Here is a 15,378-nt window from a genome sequence, read left to right as displayed (position 1 = left end):
TAGTTCGAGGATAAACTTTTTTTACCTGCCTTTCTACTATTATATTTAATAAGAAATTTAAGGTAACACTGAAATTATACATCACTTGTACAAGGTATTTCAAGTACACATGTTAATTTTGTAATAAAATTTATATAATTTTATTGGCACTGTTTTCTCAAGAATCTTTCAATCAACCGAGATTTGGAATCTTTTTTGAAATAATAAAACAAATAAATAATAGCTAAGCGTTTTAATGGAAGAGTTTTATTTACGTAAAAAGAGTCTCACATGTTTGAAACCACTTTTTCAGTTTTGGCGGACACTGTTCTGAAAAAACTTGTTTAACTGTACACCATACAGCAATATCTACTATATTAGGACTCCTTCCATTTGACCAATTTAAATCTAACTTATCAGCTATTGTTGACACTATTTCGTATTTTTGTTTCGACGATTCTTCATAATATAAAGAGTAACATAAATCTAACATTAAATCTATTGTATTCAAATCGTCTATGCAATTAGAATTTTCATAATCGTGTGAACTTATTAACCTTGTTAAATACCTTAGAAAATTCGTTTCACCAGTTACATGATAACCACGAAGGCCAGATTGGATTTCCAGATCTTTAACTGAAAATTAAGTCCTTTATAGATATACACTTATTCCTAAGTAAATATATCATTTTACAATATATAATTTACCATCTTTCCAGATCAGTGATACATTAATAACATTATTCCTGGAAGCATCTTTGGCCGTCTGATAACAAACAGGTCCTTCTTCACTAACACTAGAGTGGATATATGTCTGTACATTAATTTGAGAGTCCCTCCATACTCTCTGTAATGCACGTACTGAATAAGGTGGTCTTTTAGGATTCACATTAATAATAAGATTCACATTAACTGGATCCTAGCAAAATAAAAATAGACAGGATAATTTCATGTATATCTTCCTTAACCACATTAAATTTTATAATATATATAAATTTTAACCATTAGTGTACCTGTTTCTTAGGAACCTTGTCACACGATACAACTGGTTTTGTTTGATTTAAAAAGTTAGAAAGTGTTAAAACTTGTTGCTTGAGCTCTGCAAGTTGCGTCAATATCTTCTCTTGTCTTGTTTCTAATGCATTATACTCTGGCAGTGGATTCTGTAATAAGAAATTTTGGTAATCAAAATATAATACCATTTAATGAGCTACAAATATAGAGAAAAAAATCAGAATTATTTCATGCCAATATATTGAAGGTATTCGTTGAAATATAAATATTATTGGGTAAAATGATAAGAGTCTCAAATAACAGGATCAAACAAATCTTTACTTTCATGTAAAACATATTTCAGTGGCATCATGCTATTATAGTTAATCATTAAGCATGATCCATATACTATACTTAATAGAAAAATGTTTAAAGGAATAATTTTTGTTTATAAAAGCACTTCTAACTTTCATTTAGGACAGAAAATATGACAGGCAACATGAAATGGACATGTTACTATTTTCAACCAACAAGAAAATTTATAGAAACACAAGACCATATATTACAGAGTTGACAGTTTCATAAGAACCATTGTTGATTAATACCAATAAAACAGTTACAGGGTACATACATCATTTTCACTGGGTTAGGTTTTACGTGTGTTTGGTTATACAATTTGTACTTTGTAGCTACTGTGAGTGCAGTTCTAATTTAGTAAGCTTGCCCTTCTTCTATAATAATTATCGCCGCGTACTCGTTTATCCTTCGAGCTTCGTAAATTTTTCACGGAACGTAGCCGCGGGTAATGTCCTGTTAGTTGAAAAATTGGAGGGGCACAAGCATCGATCAAGCCTGTAGAACCATATTCCCGGTCGATCGTGATTAGTGCTTGTGGAAATTTTGGGAGGAGTCATGCACAAGTTCGAGATTGAAGAAACGCTTCTTGCAACCATGACTGACAAATGCGTGAGTAAAAAAACCGACAGTTCTCGTTATCTCGAAACGTTTTCTCTCTAAAGCGCGGACGGAATAACAAAAATGATGAAAAACCTTTAAAAAGCTGATAACCTGCTCAGTGATATCGGGTGCGATCTTGTCCTCGACTTCCGTATGGTTCCCTGTTGATCGTTCTTCATGAATATTTCGCATTTCGTACATTGTTTTCCTACCACGCAACGTTTGCGGTAGAGAAACGATCGGTTTCAGTTGATACATCGTCATTTCGTTACGCATCCCGTTCGTTATTACGCGATTAAATCGTAAAAAAAATCGTCAACCCGTATTCACATTCAATCGTCGCACTCTCGTTCGTCTTTCGTATTTCTCGATTTTCGTTAGACGGCCATTTTTCTTCGATCCCCCTTTCCCTTTCAGATCAGTGCTTGCATATCGGCGCTTGTGTTGTAGCGTGTGCTTTGCCTTCTTGCCGCCGTAACATCCGTTTCAAAGATGGCGCCATAATTTTTGGCGAAAATCACAGCATTATTACATCTTACATCAAATTTAATAATATAAAATTTAGTTTTCATACTTGTCTGATGGCCTTACAAGAATTTTCTTTCAATTACATATACTTGACGTACAGATTACAAACGGGCCCTAGTCCACCAAACAAAGATCATTTATGAAATTACGATATTATAAAAGTGAGTACATGTTAAAATGATTAGTGTATTGCTGATACATTATTATCGTAAATTTTTATTCCGTGTTTTATTATTTATTCAAACGTTTAAGTATTATTTGATTATGTATTCGCGTAAATTATTTGATTAGCAACTTCGGTTAACTCTGTCCACGCTTCGTCTACAGCAGAAGCGACACAGTTTTTACGAAATTCCTGTTTCAATGGAAAAGCATATTTTACACATGAAATACATAAAAAGATAATCTGAATAATAATATTCTACAATTAAGAGGAAAAAGGAACTGTAACAAGATTTCTATTTAAATTTGACAGTGAATTTGATTTTCATTTAAAAAGATGTCGCATTCGTCGCTTACCTCTTTTGCGCTAAACGAAGTTTGTTGTTAATTAAATTGTGTTAGAAATATGTTAAAAAATTTTCTTTATATTAATAAGATTGATTTTTAATTAATATGATAGTACGTGTTAAAAAAATGTATACCGATCAACAACACACACAAATTAAAATTAAAGTAGTGTCCTCTGTTGAAGCTTCCTTGAAACTAGGGTTAGAGTTCTCTCTTGCGGGTAACAGCGAATCCAGTTGACTGTGTCAGCAAATTAATAGCCTAATTTCATCGAAGTAAAAGGTGTGACGAATTAAAATAGGAATAATTGTGCGAAATAGAAGCAACGAAGAAAGTGAGGAAAAAAAAACATTTGTCGGAAGTGTGGTTAGAATCGCGTTCTTGTAACGGCGCATGTCGCCACCTATTGTTGATCTGACAGGATCTTGTGTAGTTACGGTGAAAGCTATTGGATCTTCCGTACGTTTCGTGAGAAACTGAAAAGCGGTCAATCGGTTTCTGGATTCTATGAATCTTATCGAAATTCAGTCGAGAGGGTCGTGTCGAGCCAGAGATTGTTCTGGATACGAAAAAGGGAAATTTCATCAGAAATTTCGTCTACTTTTGGAGTAGATGCGTTCGAGGCCAGACATGGCGGCGATTCGATGAACCAATTACAGCAGCGCTCTCTTAGACGATCAGATATTGTAAATTCCCCTTATATTCGCGTCAGTGAATGATTCTGTACTTATTTTGATCGTTATTGGTAATAAACCGTGCACTTATCATTACGGGAAAGTGATATCCGTACGCCGACGCGGAGGTAGAAGCCACGCAAGATCGTACCGAGACGTTAATCATGAAGGAATTGTGTTTGGTCACGTGACCGTAGCCGAAAAATGGCGCAAAGATCAGAGTACAAACATGGGTTCCATTTCATTGCTACGGTGTCATTTGTATTTGTTTACAAGCGCGCGTTACCACAAACCACGTGTTAAGTAAGTGCCATTTCGTTGACAGTGTGTGACAGACAATGACGGGGAGAGGGACGAAGAGACGGGGCCGACCCCCGAAGTCGGTGGTCATGGAAAGGCCCAAAAAGTTTCAGTACCATCTTATGAAGAAGCCGAAATACTTACAAAACAAGGGTTCAGAAACGACAGGCTCACAGCCGAGTACGCCGACACCCTCGAGACCTTCATCGCCGGTCGAAAGCGAGGACAGCAGAAGGAGCACACGAACTCGAAAATCTCGTGGAGCCAGAGACAGGCATTCACGCAAAGGTGGTCATTCAGGTGCAGCATATCAACGCCGAGGTTACAATCCAAATGTGGACTATCACGACTCTGAGTATCATTATGGCTCGGACTTTGGTGACGAGTCCAGTGAAAAAAGTGAAGTTGAAGAGGATATTCTACAAAGCGACGTGGAATCATCTGAAAGTATAGAGGAACCTGATCCCTCCAGTGACAGTGACTTTTCTCTTTCAAGTTATAGTAATACCAGTGGGACACCCCGCAAAACATTGCTAAGCCAACAAAGACCGCCGAGTCCAGAACCGTTGTGGCTTCAAAACAGGGAACTGCCACCATTGAATTTACCTAAATCGTCGGATGACCTACTAGCACCTAGAGAATTTGTAATGCCATCTTTGTGTATTTACGAAGTATTGAGACATTTCCGTACTTTAGTACGGCTCTCAGCCTTCAGATTTGAAGACTTCTGTGCAGCTTTGATATGCGAGGATCAAACCAACCTGTTAGCTGAGATACACATTATGCTTATCAAAGCTCTTCTCAGAGAAGAAGATTCTCAGCAGACACACTTTGGTCCTCTTGATCAAAAAGACTCTGTGAACGTTAGTTTATATTTTGTGGATTCTATGACTTGGCCAGAAGCTTTACGTTCTTATGTAGAAAGTGATAAGTCATTTGATCAAAATATTTTACATATTTTGTCCAATTGTGAATATCCTTTTACCTCTATCGAAGATAGACTTAAGGTGCTACAATTTTTGACAGATCAGTTTTTAATTACAAATCCAGTAAGGGAAGATCTGCTACATGAAGGTACAACAAATGGTATTTCGTTTTGTTTCATTTCTTATGTTTCTTTGTATACAGCATTCCTAGATGTATCTAGAATTATTTAATCAGCAGGAAAAATTTGAATGTCCATGCTGAGAAATGCTGATAATTTTTTTAGTCAATTTTATATAAATATTTATAATAGTTGAAAAAGTTTGTTTAAATTATTGTTAAAGTTTTATGCAAAAACACTAAATAATCGTGTTTCTAAGTCATTTTTGTAAAGATTTATTAATACATTGGTAACTTGTTAGTATTTTAGTAAATTTTATGGAAAATATCATTCTGTAGGAAATATGCTCTACGATGATCACTGTAGAGTGTGTCATCGTCTGGGAGACTTACTGTGCTGTGAAACCTGTCCTGCAGTGTTTCACTTAGAATGTGTTGAACCTCCTTTGGTTGATGTTCCTACCGAAGACTGGCAATGTAGTACATGCAAAGCTCACAAAGTGACTGGAGTTGCCGATTGTATACCTGATGTGGAGAAAAATGGTTCACTATGTCGTCAAGAACATCTAGGATTTGATAGACATGGTAGAAAGTATTGGTTTCTTACGAGAAGAGTTTTTGTGTAAGTTCACGTTCATAAAGTAAAACATGTTGAACTTTACCCTTGAAAAAAATTTCTGAATAAGCAAGAGAAATTGTTTATTTCAGTGAAAGTGAGAATGGCGAAGTTTGGTATTACAGCACACCCTTACAACTAGAGGAGTTAATGCGTTGTTTAGATCGCAATGAAATGGAAGTAGCACTTTATAGAGAATTATCAGATTACAAAGATGAAATTATAAGACAAATGGAGCTTACAGAACAGATTACTAACCAGTACAAGGGTAACAAAAAATCGTATTTGGAAGTGGAAAACAGTAAGTCCAATTAAGTTGTTCATAATGTTATTTCTATTCTCTTTTTAAACAATACCAGTTTTACTTAATATTTTGTATTTTGTACAAAAAGGTCTGATACAAAAGTTGCAAAAAGAACGACAAGATAAACAAGAAAAGGAGGAAGAAGAAAAGAAGGAGAAACAAAGGCAAGAAGCTGAAGAGATGGTAAGAAGAATACATGAAGGTACAGATTCTCTTGAAGAACGACTAGCAGCCGTCACTGGACCAGAAGAAGGGAAGTCATCTGAAGAGTTAAATGCTAAGGAAAGTGCTCAGAAAACGGAAAATATGGAAGTAGATAGTGTTGGTAATACTTTAACAGACGGAGTAAGTAAAGATGCAAAAGCGAGTACATCGTCATCGTCCGAAGAAATTGAAGAAGACATATTAGAGGAAGAAGACGGTATTTCAAAGATTGGTAAAGATGGTACGTTCACGTGACTCTGTTCAAACTGTTTTATTAGTAGTATTTAATAATTTAACAAATCCTTTTGTCTCTATAGGGAAAAAGCATACTATTGTGACTAGATCAAAAACAGGGTCTTTACAGCCTAGAACGTTTAATATGGATGACATAAAGAAACGCAACTCCGGCCCGTTGTCAAAGGAAGAGCTAGAGAAGCTAGATAAAAGTTTGAAAGACGAGGGAGATGGTACAAGGTTAACAAGACAGAAAGCTCATCAAATAGCTTCTGGCACGCATCTGTTCAAATTGGGAATGGACAATAGTTTTAAATCATACGTAAATCAGTACAGCACCAACCCAATTGCTTTGAACAAAGCTCAGCGCAACGAAGAACGCGACAAAAAGAGGCATTTATCACATAAATTTTCGCTTACTCAAGCCTCTGAATTTAAATGGGTAGGAAGTTTGACAGGCACTCGGGCGCTTTTAGTAAGCACGCTTCGTCAAACAATTTTACAGTTAGAGAGCAACATTCAATCGTCGTTTATGCATACAAATTGGCCTCTTTTACGTAAACCTTGGACTACGGCGGTAGGAGCTTGCGTCAATCCCAGAGATTTCGCACGTGCTCTTATCGTGCTTCAAGCATGCATCAAATCGGTAGTGTTTGCTAGCGTGTGGCATGAGCAACTAGGACATGTGAAGTTGCAGAGAGTAACGGCTCTTGAACGAGAAGAAAAGAAACGACAAGATAAAAAGGATAAAAAGGAGAGAGAAGACGAAGAAGAACGCAATCGTCTGTTCAACTTCGTGAAATACACGTTAGGCTTGAAGCATCAGGTCTGGAAACAAAAAGGAGAAGAGTATCGCGTGCACGGTCAAGGTGGCTGGTTATGGATATCTGCCAGTCGCCGCTACAGATTTGCAGATATGTCGAAGTTGGGTCTTCGGAATGGCCCCCAGAAAATTATGGTACAAATCAAAGATCAGGAAGGATTAAAAATATTAGCTCTGGATCCTCCTACCTACGAATTCCTGATGAAAGAATATTGCCCTTCTAAGAAAGAGGAGAATCAGACAAACGTTAAAGTGAAAGAGGAAATTAAAGAGGAAGAATCATCGAAGGATACGTCGACCAACGTGCCCGTAAAGCAAGAATGTAAAGAAGAAAAAGATGTAAAAACAGAAGCAAATGAAGAAAATCAAAGCAACACGGGAACAGTTGCGAAAACGGAGGAGACGGCGACGAAGACAGAATCGGAATCGATTAAGCAAGAAACCAAAATGAATTTATCATGTGCGTGTAACATACAACAGTAACTTCTCTATTTATAGTGTGAATTATTAGTTACTTTCCCTTTCATTTTCAGTTTTAGCCGGTATGAAAATTGAGAAAGTGTACACACCCATCAAAGAATTCGAAGAAATCGATATTACCAAGGCACTAACTACTAATGGAAGGCTTCATTACCCAAAAATTGCCAAGAAAACTCGGATCGATGATTTCCTGGCGCGTAGGACACATTTGAAACTTTTGGAAGAAAGAAGATTACTACAATCTGTAAGTAAACATATAAAATTAAATCCAGTGATGAAATATTAATCATAATGACGTGTTTTTTTTTATGCCAATTGTAGGAAAAATCAAAAGAGTTATTGAGTCAATCTACAAATCAAAAAGTAGATGGTGATTCTGAAGTCGATGTTGAAAATAACGAGGAAAGCGATACTGATGGAGGTGATAATTCCTTACAAAATATTTTAGCTGGGAAACAACCTAAAGCAACTACCGAAATGTTGGCAGCGGTAGGAAAACGTATTCAGCAGGTTAAAACCCAGTACGGGAATATAATTAAACTTACTAAAAATACCAGCTGTTATTCGCGATATTGCAACATGACGGCACAGCCTGGAAAAATTACGATCACAACGCAAAGCTTAACTTCCACCTGTTATTCTCCCATATGTATGCAAAAAGCGAAATTGAAACTCGATCTTGTCGCGTTGTTGAGAAAAGCGAACACCCTGAATAATAATCAAACGACGTCGAATTCATCAACCAGTGTAAATGCGACACAAACACCGAAGACCTGTTCGAAAACAGATAGTGACGAAGCTAGAGATGCAATTAGAAAGGATTTAGAATCCGCCGTGAAATCCGCGACTCACTGCACGGAAGAAACACCAGCTACGAACGTAAATCTTTCTTCGCCCCCTAGCAAGAAGTTAAGAGTTGAATCCAACGCGGTAAGTACTTACACATTCACAAAATCATGCACGTGCTAAATTGTATTTTAGATAATCTAAAAAATATCGTTCCTTTCCAGAGTGCTGATGAGGCCAATTCGAGTAAAGCTGATGCAGTGACGACCATAACGCAGGAAACTACGAAAACGGTGACTGACGATGTGCAAAGTGTGCAAGAAAATGCGACTTCTCAAAATTCGTCCGAGACCAAGGCCAGGTAATATTTTCCTTTAAAGACATCTTGTTACTTGTAATACTATTATTAAAACGCGATTTCACTTCGATTTTAAAATACCATTTTACTTCCTTATTTTTAACAGCTTGGGTCAAAAGACAACCATGATTGTCAATCGAAGGGGAAGGACTGTACAAAGATGTGTGATGGCTAAGGAATTGAATGCCGATGGTTCGGAAAGAGTTTACTCTACTGTTTCGACCGATGGAAAAATATATTTAAAGAAAGTGGCAATTTCTTTGGCCGACAGAAAGAAAAAACGTACTCCGGTTAAATATCCGTTGTGTTCCACGTTTTGCACAAAAAATAAACATCGTAGTATATTGTTACTTCCGCAACACGAATTGCGTAAATTGGCACGAGTTGGCGGACGAACGCCAGTTCAAGGTTTTCATCACATTGCTAAGGCATGTGTCTTCTTTAACTTGCATTACTGAGAACAGAATGGACCGAATGAATAATAATTTTATCTGATTAATAATTGTAGGCAAATATGTCGGTATGGCCGTATCCTTGCCCGAGACCATTATTTAAAACATGCTGGTTATACAGAACAGTTGGTATAAAATCATTGGCTGCAGCGGCCCTTCAACTAAGAATATTATGGGCATGTCTTCGATGGGATGATATGGCTGCCAAGCCGTTGTCTACTGATGGCAAGCATCAGATTACGACCGACACAGAAATTATGTCGCTGGAAATACTAAGACACCGTCACGTTGGACAATTTCTAGATAAAACACAGTACTTGCGTAGGAAAGTCGTTATACCTTTGGAACTTCCAAAACAAGTCCGAGGTTTGTACAACAAATAAATTAACTGAAATAAGTAATCGGAGCATAATTATGGTAATTATGTTTTATGTTTAATAGAAGTGACATCCATAAGGAGTGGATTAAGAAAACGAAAACGGCCGGAATCCCCGCAAAGTACCGAGCCACAAGTTACAGAGGAATGGGTTGATGAAGACAAGTTGGAGTTATGGGAGATCAAACAGTATGGTGATAGGTACGTTCGGGAGAAAATAAAATATTTCATATATCAGAATATTTAAATTCGATAGTACGATTAGATTCCTTGTTTTTCTTTTACCTTACATCACTCAAACTCATACCTATCCCTATTTAACACCATTTGATACTAACTCCTCCACTTGGTGTGTGTCCTATCCAGGTTAGAGAAGGCTAATGCCCAGATTATTACTAGGAGCCGTTCGGGACAGCCACAGACCGCGGTCGGTGCTAATCGTAACTCGGGGTCGAATTCCGGACTTGGCGATCAACTCGTCAGCGGCAAAGCTACCCCTGAGGAGATTAAAGAAAAGATGGAGCAGCAGTTACGCATGCAAAGAGCTGCCCATCAACAGAAGAGAGCATTGGAAACTTTGAAAAGTCCAGCTGGTACCGGTTCGCCTACGCAAGTTGTCAAAGTTTCCGCGAACTCTGTTCATGGTAATAATCTCTATATTCAGAAACAAATTATAGTTAACTGCACGATACATTGTGTCAAATAAAAACGTTACAGATGGGACAATTAAATTAGTTTCTAAAGTTGCAATACCGGCAAATCCGAACAGTGGGTCAAAGTCTCAGCTGACTTCTCTCTTAACGACACCTGCGCAAAATAAGACATTCATTGGTACAAGACGTATTTATATGGCAAAATGTAAGTAAACGTAATAATAGTATATAAATATTGACCGAAAATAATTGTCAATTATGCACATGCACGTGTACGTAATGTTTATTTTTGAACTAGCATCGGATGGAACAACAAAAGTTACGGGCGCTACAAGCATTTTACCGAAAACTCAGTTGCAAACTGGGACTCAGCAGTCTCTGATTAAAGTTCCTGGTCAGGCAGGTAAGTTTATAATATCGTTGGAACTCCATAGTTGCAATGTCAAATGATGGTCTGCTTCTAATTGAATTTGCGTTTGCGAAATAGCGCCTGTACAACAGATTCAGCAAAAAGTACAGCTGATCAGAGGACCGGATGGAAAGTTGCAAGTTCGGGGTCTTATGCCTGGTCAGCAGTTAGTTCAAATGCCTGACGGGAAGCTTCATGTATTGAACACTGGACAAGCGATAACTACACTTGCACAAACAAGTGGAACAAGCACGACTACGCAGGTACTTATAAACCTTTAAATACTAGATTGCTAATTAAAAGTGATACAGACAAGTTAATACAAAAAATTGTATATTTAAGACAAAGACGACGACGACGACAACCGCAGCTAAAACGACCACAGCGGCTAATACCGCGGTTAAAGCGAGTCCGGTTAAGGTAATAACAAGTACTGTGCAACAGACGTCCCAGACTCAATCTCAACAAACAGTTCAGCGCCCGTCAACGACCACTGTAACTATTGCTACCACGCCGGCAAAGAATGCTCTTGTAGTAGCCAATACTGGGCAGATCGTTCAAGGTGCACAAGTATGTAAAAATCATCAATTTCATGTTCTAATCGAATTCGAATTATTAACTCAGTACGACAAAGATTCACATGTCATTAACCATATAGGTCATATCTTCCGGTGGACAAGTAATTAGTGGAAATCAAATAGTAGTTACGAATGCCAACTTAGCTCAACAACTTGCATCAGGCAAAGCTCAATTAACGACAATCGGTGGTCACCAAGTGGTGATTCGTAGCACCCCGACGGGCAATCAAATTGTACATCTAAATTCAACGAACAGTGGTGTCATCGTAAAAAATGCACCGACTAAACAACATGGTATGTTGAAACTGGATGTTCCCAAGAGTACTCGATTTTGATCGAATTTATAATCAATCAATCGTTTTAATATTTTAGTCTCCGTGATCCAATCTCCTCAAGCAACAACTACGACGACTGTAACAACAACTGATACGATTACCACGAGTGTTAGTAGTGTGTCGACGAATGTAACGTCCGCTACTACAACCACAATGGTGACAAATCAGACTTCCACTGCACCAGCACCTGGAAGCATGGAGGCGTCATTGTTAGCTGGCCAACCACCCGGAACTGTTATCAAATGTGTGACTGCTCAAGTTATACAGACTACGCAAGGTCCGCGTATAGTTTTACAAGGTTTACAGGGTGCAGATTTCACCCCGCAACAGCTTGCTATGGTACAGCAGCAGGTCAAACAACAATTGCTCAAAGGTTCGACACCATTTATACGTCGCAAACATATTTATCGTTATCAGTGTATTTACAACGTGCGTCTTTTATAGCACAAGCTGCGACAGGAAAGCAAGGAGTTTTAGGACCTACTAAAATTTATTTAGCTGTTCAACCAGCACCCAACAGCCAACAATCGGTTCAAAGTTCTACAACGGCAAACACTCCAGCTACGCCGGCAGCGAAGCCGCAAACTACACAGCAACCAGTTGTTTCGCCTGCAGCAGCAACCGGTTCGTTCTGTGCGATTTCATATTTCCTTCTATTCTTCACGTCCTTGTTCTTTATTACATTTTGTAACGTTGTAATAACTTTATTTCAACAGAGCCTCAATCAGGAACAGAAACCATTCCAGAGCTCCCGTCTACGACATCAAATTCTCCTGAGAAACCGAAAGTAGTTGTCCAACAAGTTGGACAACCAAATGTGGTATCGGAAGAGGAATCGCAAAAGACGAATGTGGCTAATGGTCAGCAGCCTTTACAATCCTTAAAAGAAGGAAGCGATTCCTCAGCTAACAAATTCATTCTAACGCCCGATTACATACAACAAAGTTAGTTTTCGAATAATTCATTTTACCTTCAATGTCTGCGTGGAATTGAAGACGTTATACTGCGTCTGTTTTTACCTCCTACATTCTCATAACTTAAAATATTTTAGCTATCAAGAATGCCTTGAAACAAGAGAACCTTAATCCGGAGATAGAAGAGAAACTACTACAGTTGCAACGGTATCAGGAGAAACAGATGAAAGGCGGTGTCGAGAACTCTGTGACTACTAACCAAACTCATACGACGCCCACAGTTATAACTCCACGTATCCCGTCTCGTAAAAGACCAGCACCCGCTAACATTCCAACGACGATTTCATCTACAAACGCCCAAATGACGATAAACGACAAAGACACGGAATGGGACAGTCCTAGAAAGAAACCTGCGTTAAAACAAGATGCTCGTGAAGCTCCAAAGTAAGTTCGATTCCTCTGGACATTTCTTACAGTTATTTCTAGCGCGCTCCTTTAATAATTTCACTTATTCCGTACAGAGTGCAAAAAGTTGAACTAGCAGAGAATGAGACTACACCACAGAAACGGGCAGCGAAGTTAAAAGACAGTCAGGAGCAGCGAAGAAAGCAACAGGTGCATTCGAGAATGCAAGTTTTATTGTTCAGACATAAAGAGCTATTGAAAAAAGATATTCTAAAAAAGCGAGCATTACTTGAAAAGGAATTACAGATAGACATTCAGGTATGTAATAAATAAGTTTTGTATAAGTACTTCGTATTATACATGTATGAATTAATTTCTATTTCGAATTACAGAAAGATTTATCGGCGGAACTGGCCTCGAGAACGAAGGCAGAAAGGCACAAGCAAGACGAAGTGAAGGTCGGTAGCGCGAAGCGTAAGGCAAACGCTCAAGTCGCTCAGCAAGTGAGTCCACCGAACAGAGGTGGAAGACCAAAGAAGTATAAAGCACAAGGAAATAATACCACACCGCCTGGTGCTTCAACTGCGGCAGCGGCGAATAGAATTAAGAAAGAGAAATTGTACTGTCTCTGCAGAACACCGTACGATGAAACGAAGTAAGTAATTGGCAGTTGGATCGTCTTTCTCGCGATATGATCGACACAATGTGATGTAACAAATAATTCTATCGAATTAGGTTTTATGTGGGATGCGATCTCTGTAACAATTGGTTCCACGGAGATTGTGTCGGGATTACCGAAGAAATGTGTAAAACTCTTTCAGAATTCGTTTGTACAGAATGCAGACACGCAAGAGACACGCAAGAGTTATATTGCCTATGTAAACAACCTTATGACGAATCTCAGTGCGTGATAATGAAAATTGTTTATTCGATTGATTCGACCATTGAATTGCATGTCAAACAAATAAAACTTTTCTTATTTTTACAGATTTTATATTTGCTGCGACAAATGTCAGGATTGGTTCCACGGTCGGTGTGTCGGTATCTTACAATCAGAAGCGGATAACATCGATGAATACGTCTGTCCAAATTGTCAACGAAATTCTTCTGTCAACTTTGCTAACATGAAAAATCTTAATGCGAAAGATCTGGATTTGTTAAAAAAACTAATTAAGCAAATACAAGTAAGTTGCAATTGATAACAGGAATTTCTATTGATAGATTTAATTATTAACATTAATAATTTGAATATTCAGGCACACAAGAGCGCTTGGCCGTTCATGGAACCTGTAGATCCGAACGAGGCACCCGACTATTATAAAGTTATAAAGGAACCTATGGGTAAGTTGAGAAATTTATATAGTAATATTGTACAAGTAGAAATACATCTGACTGACGAAAAATGAAATTCAATGTCATTTTCCTATTCACGTTCACAGACTTGCAGACTATAGAACTGAGGATAAATGACAAGTCTTACAAAAAGTTAAGTGAATTCATTGGCGACATGACGAAAATATTTGACAACTGTCGTTATTACAATCCGAAAGAATCGCCCTTCTTTAAGTGCGCAGAATCCTTAGAAACTTATTTTGTTCACAAGATTAAAAGTTTGAGAGAAAAGTTCTCTGAAGGAAAGTAAGCAAAAGAGAGAAGAGATATGAAAAAAGAAGAAATAAGAGAACTGTAACTGGAAACGAGTGACAGTGTGAAAAAGGTCAAACAATTTAACGTGAGCATCAACATTTTGTGTAACAGCAAAAATGACTTGTGCCAGTAGAAAAGAGACATTCGAAGTAGCCATAAATGTGTAAGAGTAGAACATATAAGTTCACTATTTATTAGATTTGTGACAACGTTTGATTGTGTCTTCGCAAGAGCAAACCTTATTTGAGTCGTGCTGTACAGTGAATTTTGAATCGGAACTTACACGTGGTAAGATTTTAAATCTTTAACAAGCACACACACAAAACAGTTAAAATAATATTCAACTAATGACAATCGTTATGAAAACGATTTTCCCGGCTAGCTACAAAGTCAACAAACATTAAAATTTGGTATAACAGTATACATTATATTAATCAATTCAATCTTTTAGTTGTATGCGACAATAAAATATTAATTTATCTAATATCACAGTGCTTTCATATCTCTTTACCAATNTTGTATTATAGTTGCATTAGTTTTGTTTTATTAGAAATTGAAAATAAAATATTCTTCTCGGTAGGAAATTGTCGTTAGTTGAGATTCAGAATTCATACGTTCCGCACGCATGTCATTATTTATGTACATCTATGAGATACGTGTAATTATAAATATATAATACTTATGAAAATATGAAATCAGTGCCACTGTGCGTTTAGAAAGAAGAGTTTTTAGTAACCTAACGCAGTGTATATTGCGAGGTCATAGAAAAGATATAGCTTGAAAAATTTGAGAGTTCACTGTCATTCATATAAAGAAGAG

General features: G+C 37.5%; 2 protein-coding genes across 8 annotated transcripts; one reads left to right on the top strand and one right to left on the bottom strand.

Moving 5' to 3' along the window:
• Positions 1 to 217: 217 nt before the first annotated feature.
• LOC108625364 (uncharacterized) lies at positions 218 to 2,380 on the bottom strand. Of its 2 annotated transcripts, none has more exons than XM_018025326.2 (4): positions 2,023 to 2,380; positions 993 to 1,142; positions 688 to 898; positions 218 to 615 (listed from the first exon to the last, which is right to left on the bottom strand). In XM_018025326.2, the coding sequence occupies exons 1-4, from the start codon at positions 2,203 to 2,205 to the stop codon at positions 251 to 253; spliced, it is 909 nt and encodes a 302-aa protein (XP_017880815.1). In that variant the 5' UTR covers positions 2,206 to 2,380; the 3' UTR covers positions 218 to 250. The 2 variants fall into 2 exon arrangements, with proteins under 2 accessions (XP_017880815.1, XP_017880816.1); XM_018025327.2 differs by having other exon boundaries at positions 2,041 to 2,376.
• On the top strand, positions 1,688 to 15,068 carry E(bx) (nucleosome-remodeling factor subunit NURF301 E(bx)). Of its 6 annotated transcripts, XM_026813909.1 has the most exons (28): positions 1,688 to 1,938; positions 3,967 to 5,027; positions 5,325 to 5,607; positions 5,694 to 5,902; positions 5,994 to 6,350; positions 6,427 to 7,626; positions 7,700 to 7,890; positions 7,968 to 8,576; positions 8,657 to 8,793; positions 8,897 to 9,218; positions 9,299 to 9,608; positions 9,684 to 9,819; positions 9,985 to 10,262; positions 10,336 to 10,476; positions 10,570 to 10,674; positions 10,759 to 10,943; positions 11,023 to 11,250; positions 11,339 to 11,552; positions 11,631 to 11,966; positions 12,038 to 12,217; positions 12,310 to 12,537; positions 12,645 to 12,951; positions 13,029 to 13,230; positions 13,305 to 13,567; positions 13,648 to 13,815; positions 13,901 to 14,096; positions 14,169 to 14,253; positions 14,352 to 15,068. In XM_026813909.1, the coding sequence occupies exons 2-28, from the start codon at positions 3,980 to 3,982 to the stop codon at positions 14,552 to 14,554; spliced, it is 8,121 nt and encodes a 2,706-aa protein (XP_026669710.1). In that variant the 5' UTR covers positions 1,688 to 1,938; positions 3,967 to 3,979; the 3' UTR covers positions 14,555 to 15,068. The 6 variants fall into 6 exon arrangements, with proteins under 6 accessions (XP_026669710.1, XP_026669712.1, XP_026669711.1 ...); XM_018025317.2 differs by lacking the exon at positions 1,688 to 1,938 and having other exon boundaries at positions 3,115 to 5,027; positions 10,018 to 10,262; XM_018025315.2 differs by lacking the exon at positions 1,688 to 1,938 and having other exon boundaries at positions 3,115 to 5,027.
• The last annotated feature ends 310 nt before the right edge of the window (positions 15,069 to 15,378 follow it).

This window comes from Ceratina calcarata, unplaced genomic scaffold (assembly GCF_001652005.2).
Source record: "Ceratina calcarata isolate Rehan_Ccalc_2016 unplaced genomic scaffold, ASM165200v1 scaffold351.2, whole genome shotgun sequence".
NCBI lineage: Eukaryota > Metazoa > Arthropoda > Insecta > Hymenoptera > Apidae > Ceratina > Ceratina calcarata.
This window is presented reverse-complemented; position numbering and strand designations above follow the sequence as displayed.

Excerpts from the sequence above, each read along its gene's own strand:
- LOC108625364 (XM_018025326.2), bottom strand. The coding sequence starts at position 2,205 with ATGCGTAACGAAATGACGATGTATCAACTGAAACCGATCGTTTCTCTA. Across the intron at positions 1,143-2,022 it reads AGGTTATCAGCTTTTTAAAG|AATCCACTGCCAGAGTATAA; the intron begins GTTTTTCATCAT and ends TTCTTATTACAG. Across the intron at positions 616-687 it reads ATCACTGATCTGGAAAGATG|TTAAAGATCTGGAAATCCAA; the intron begins GTAAATTATATA and ends CTTAATTTTCAG.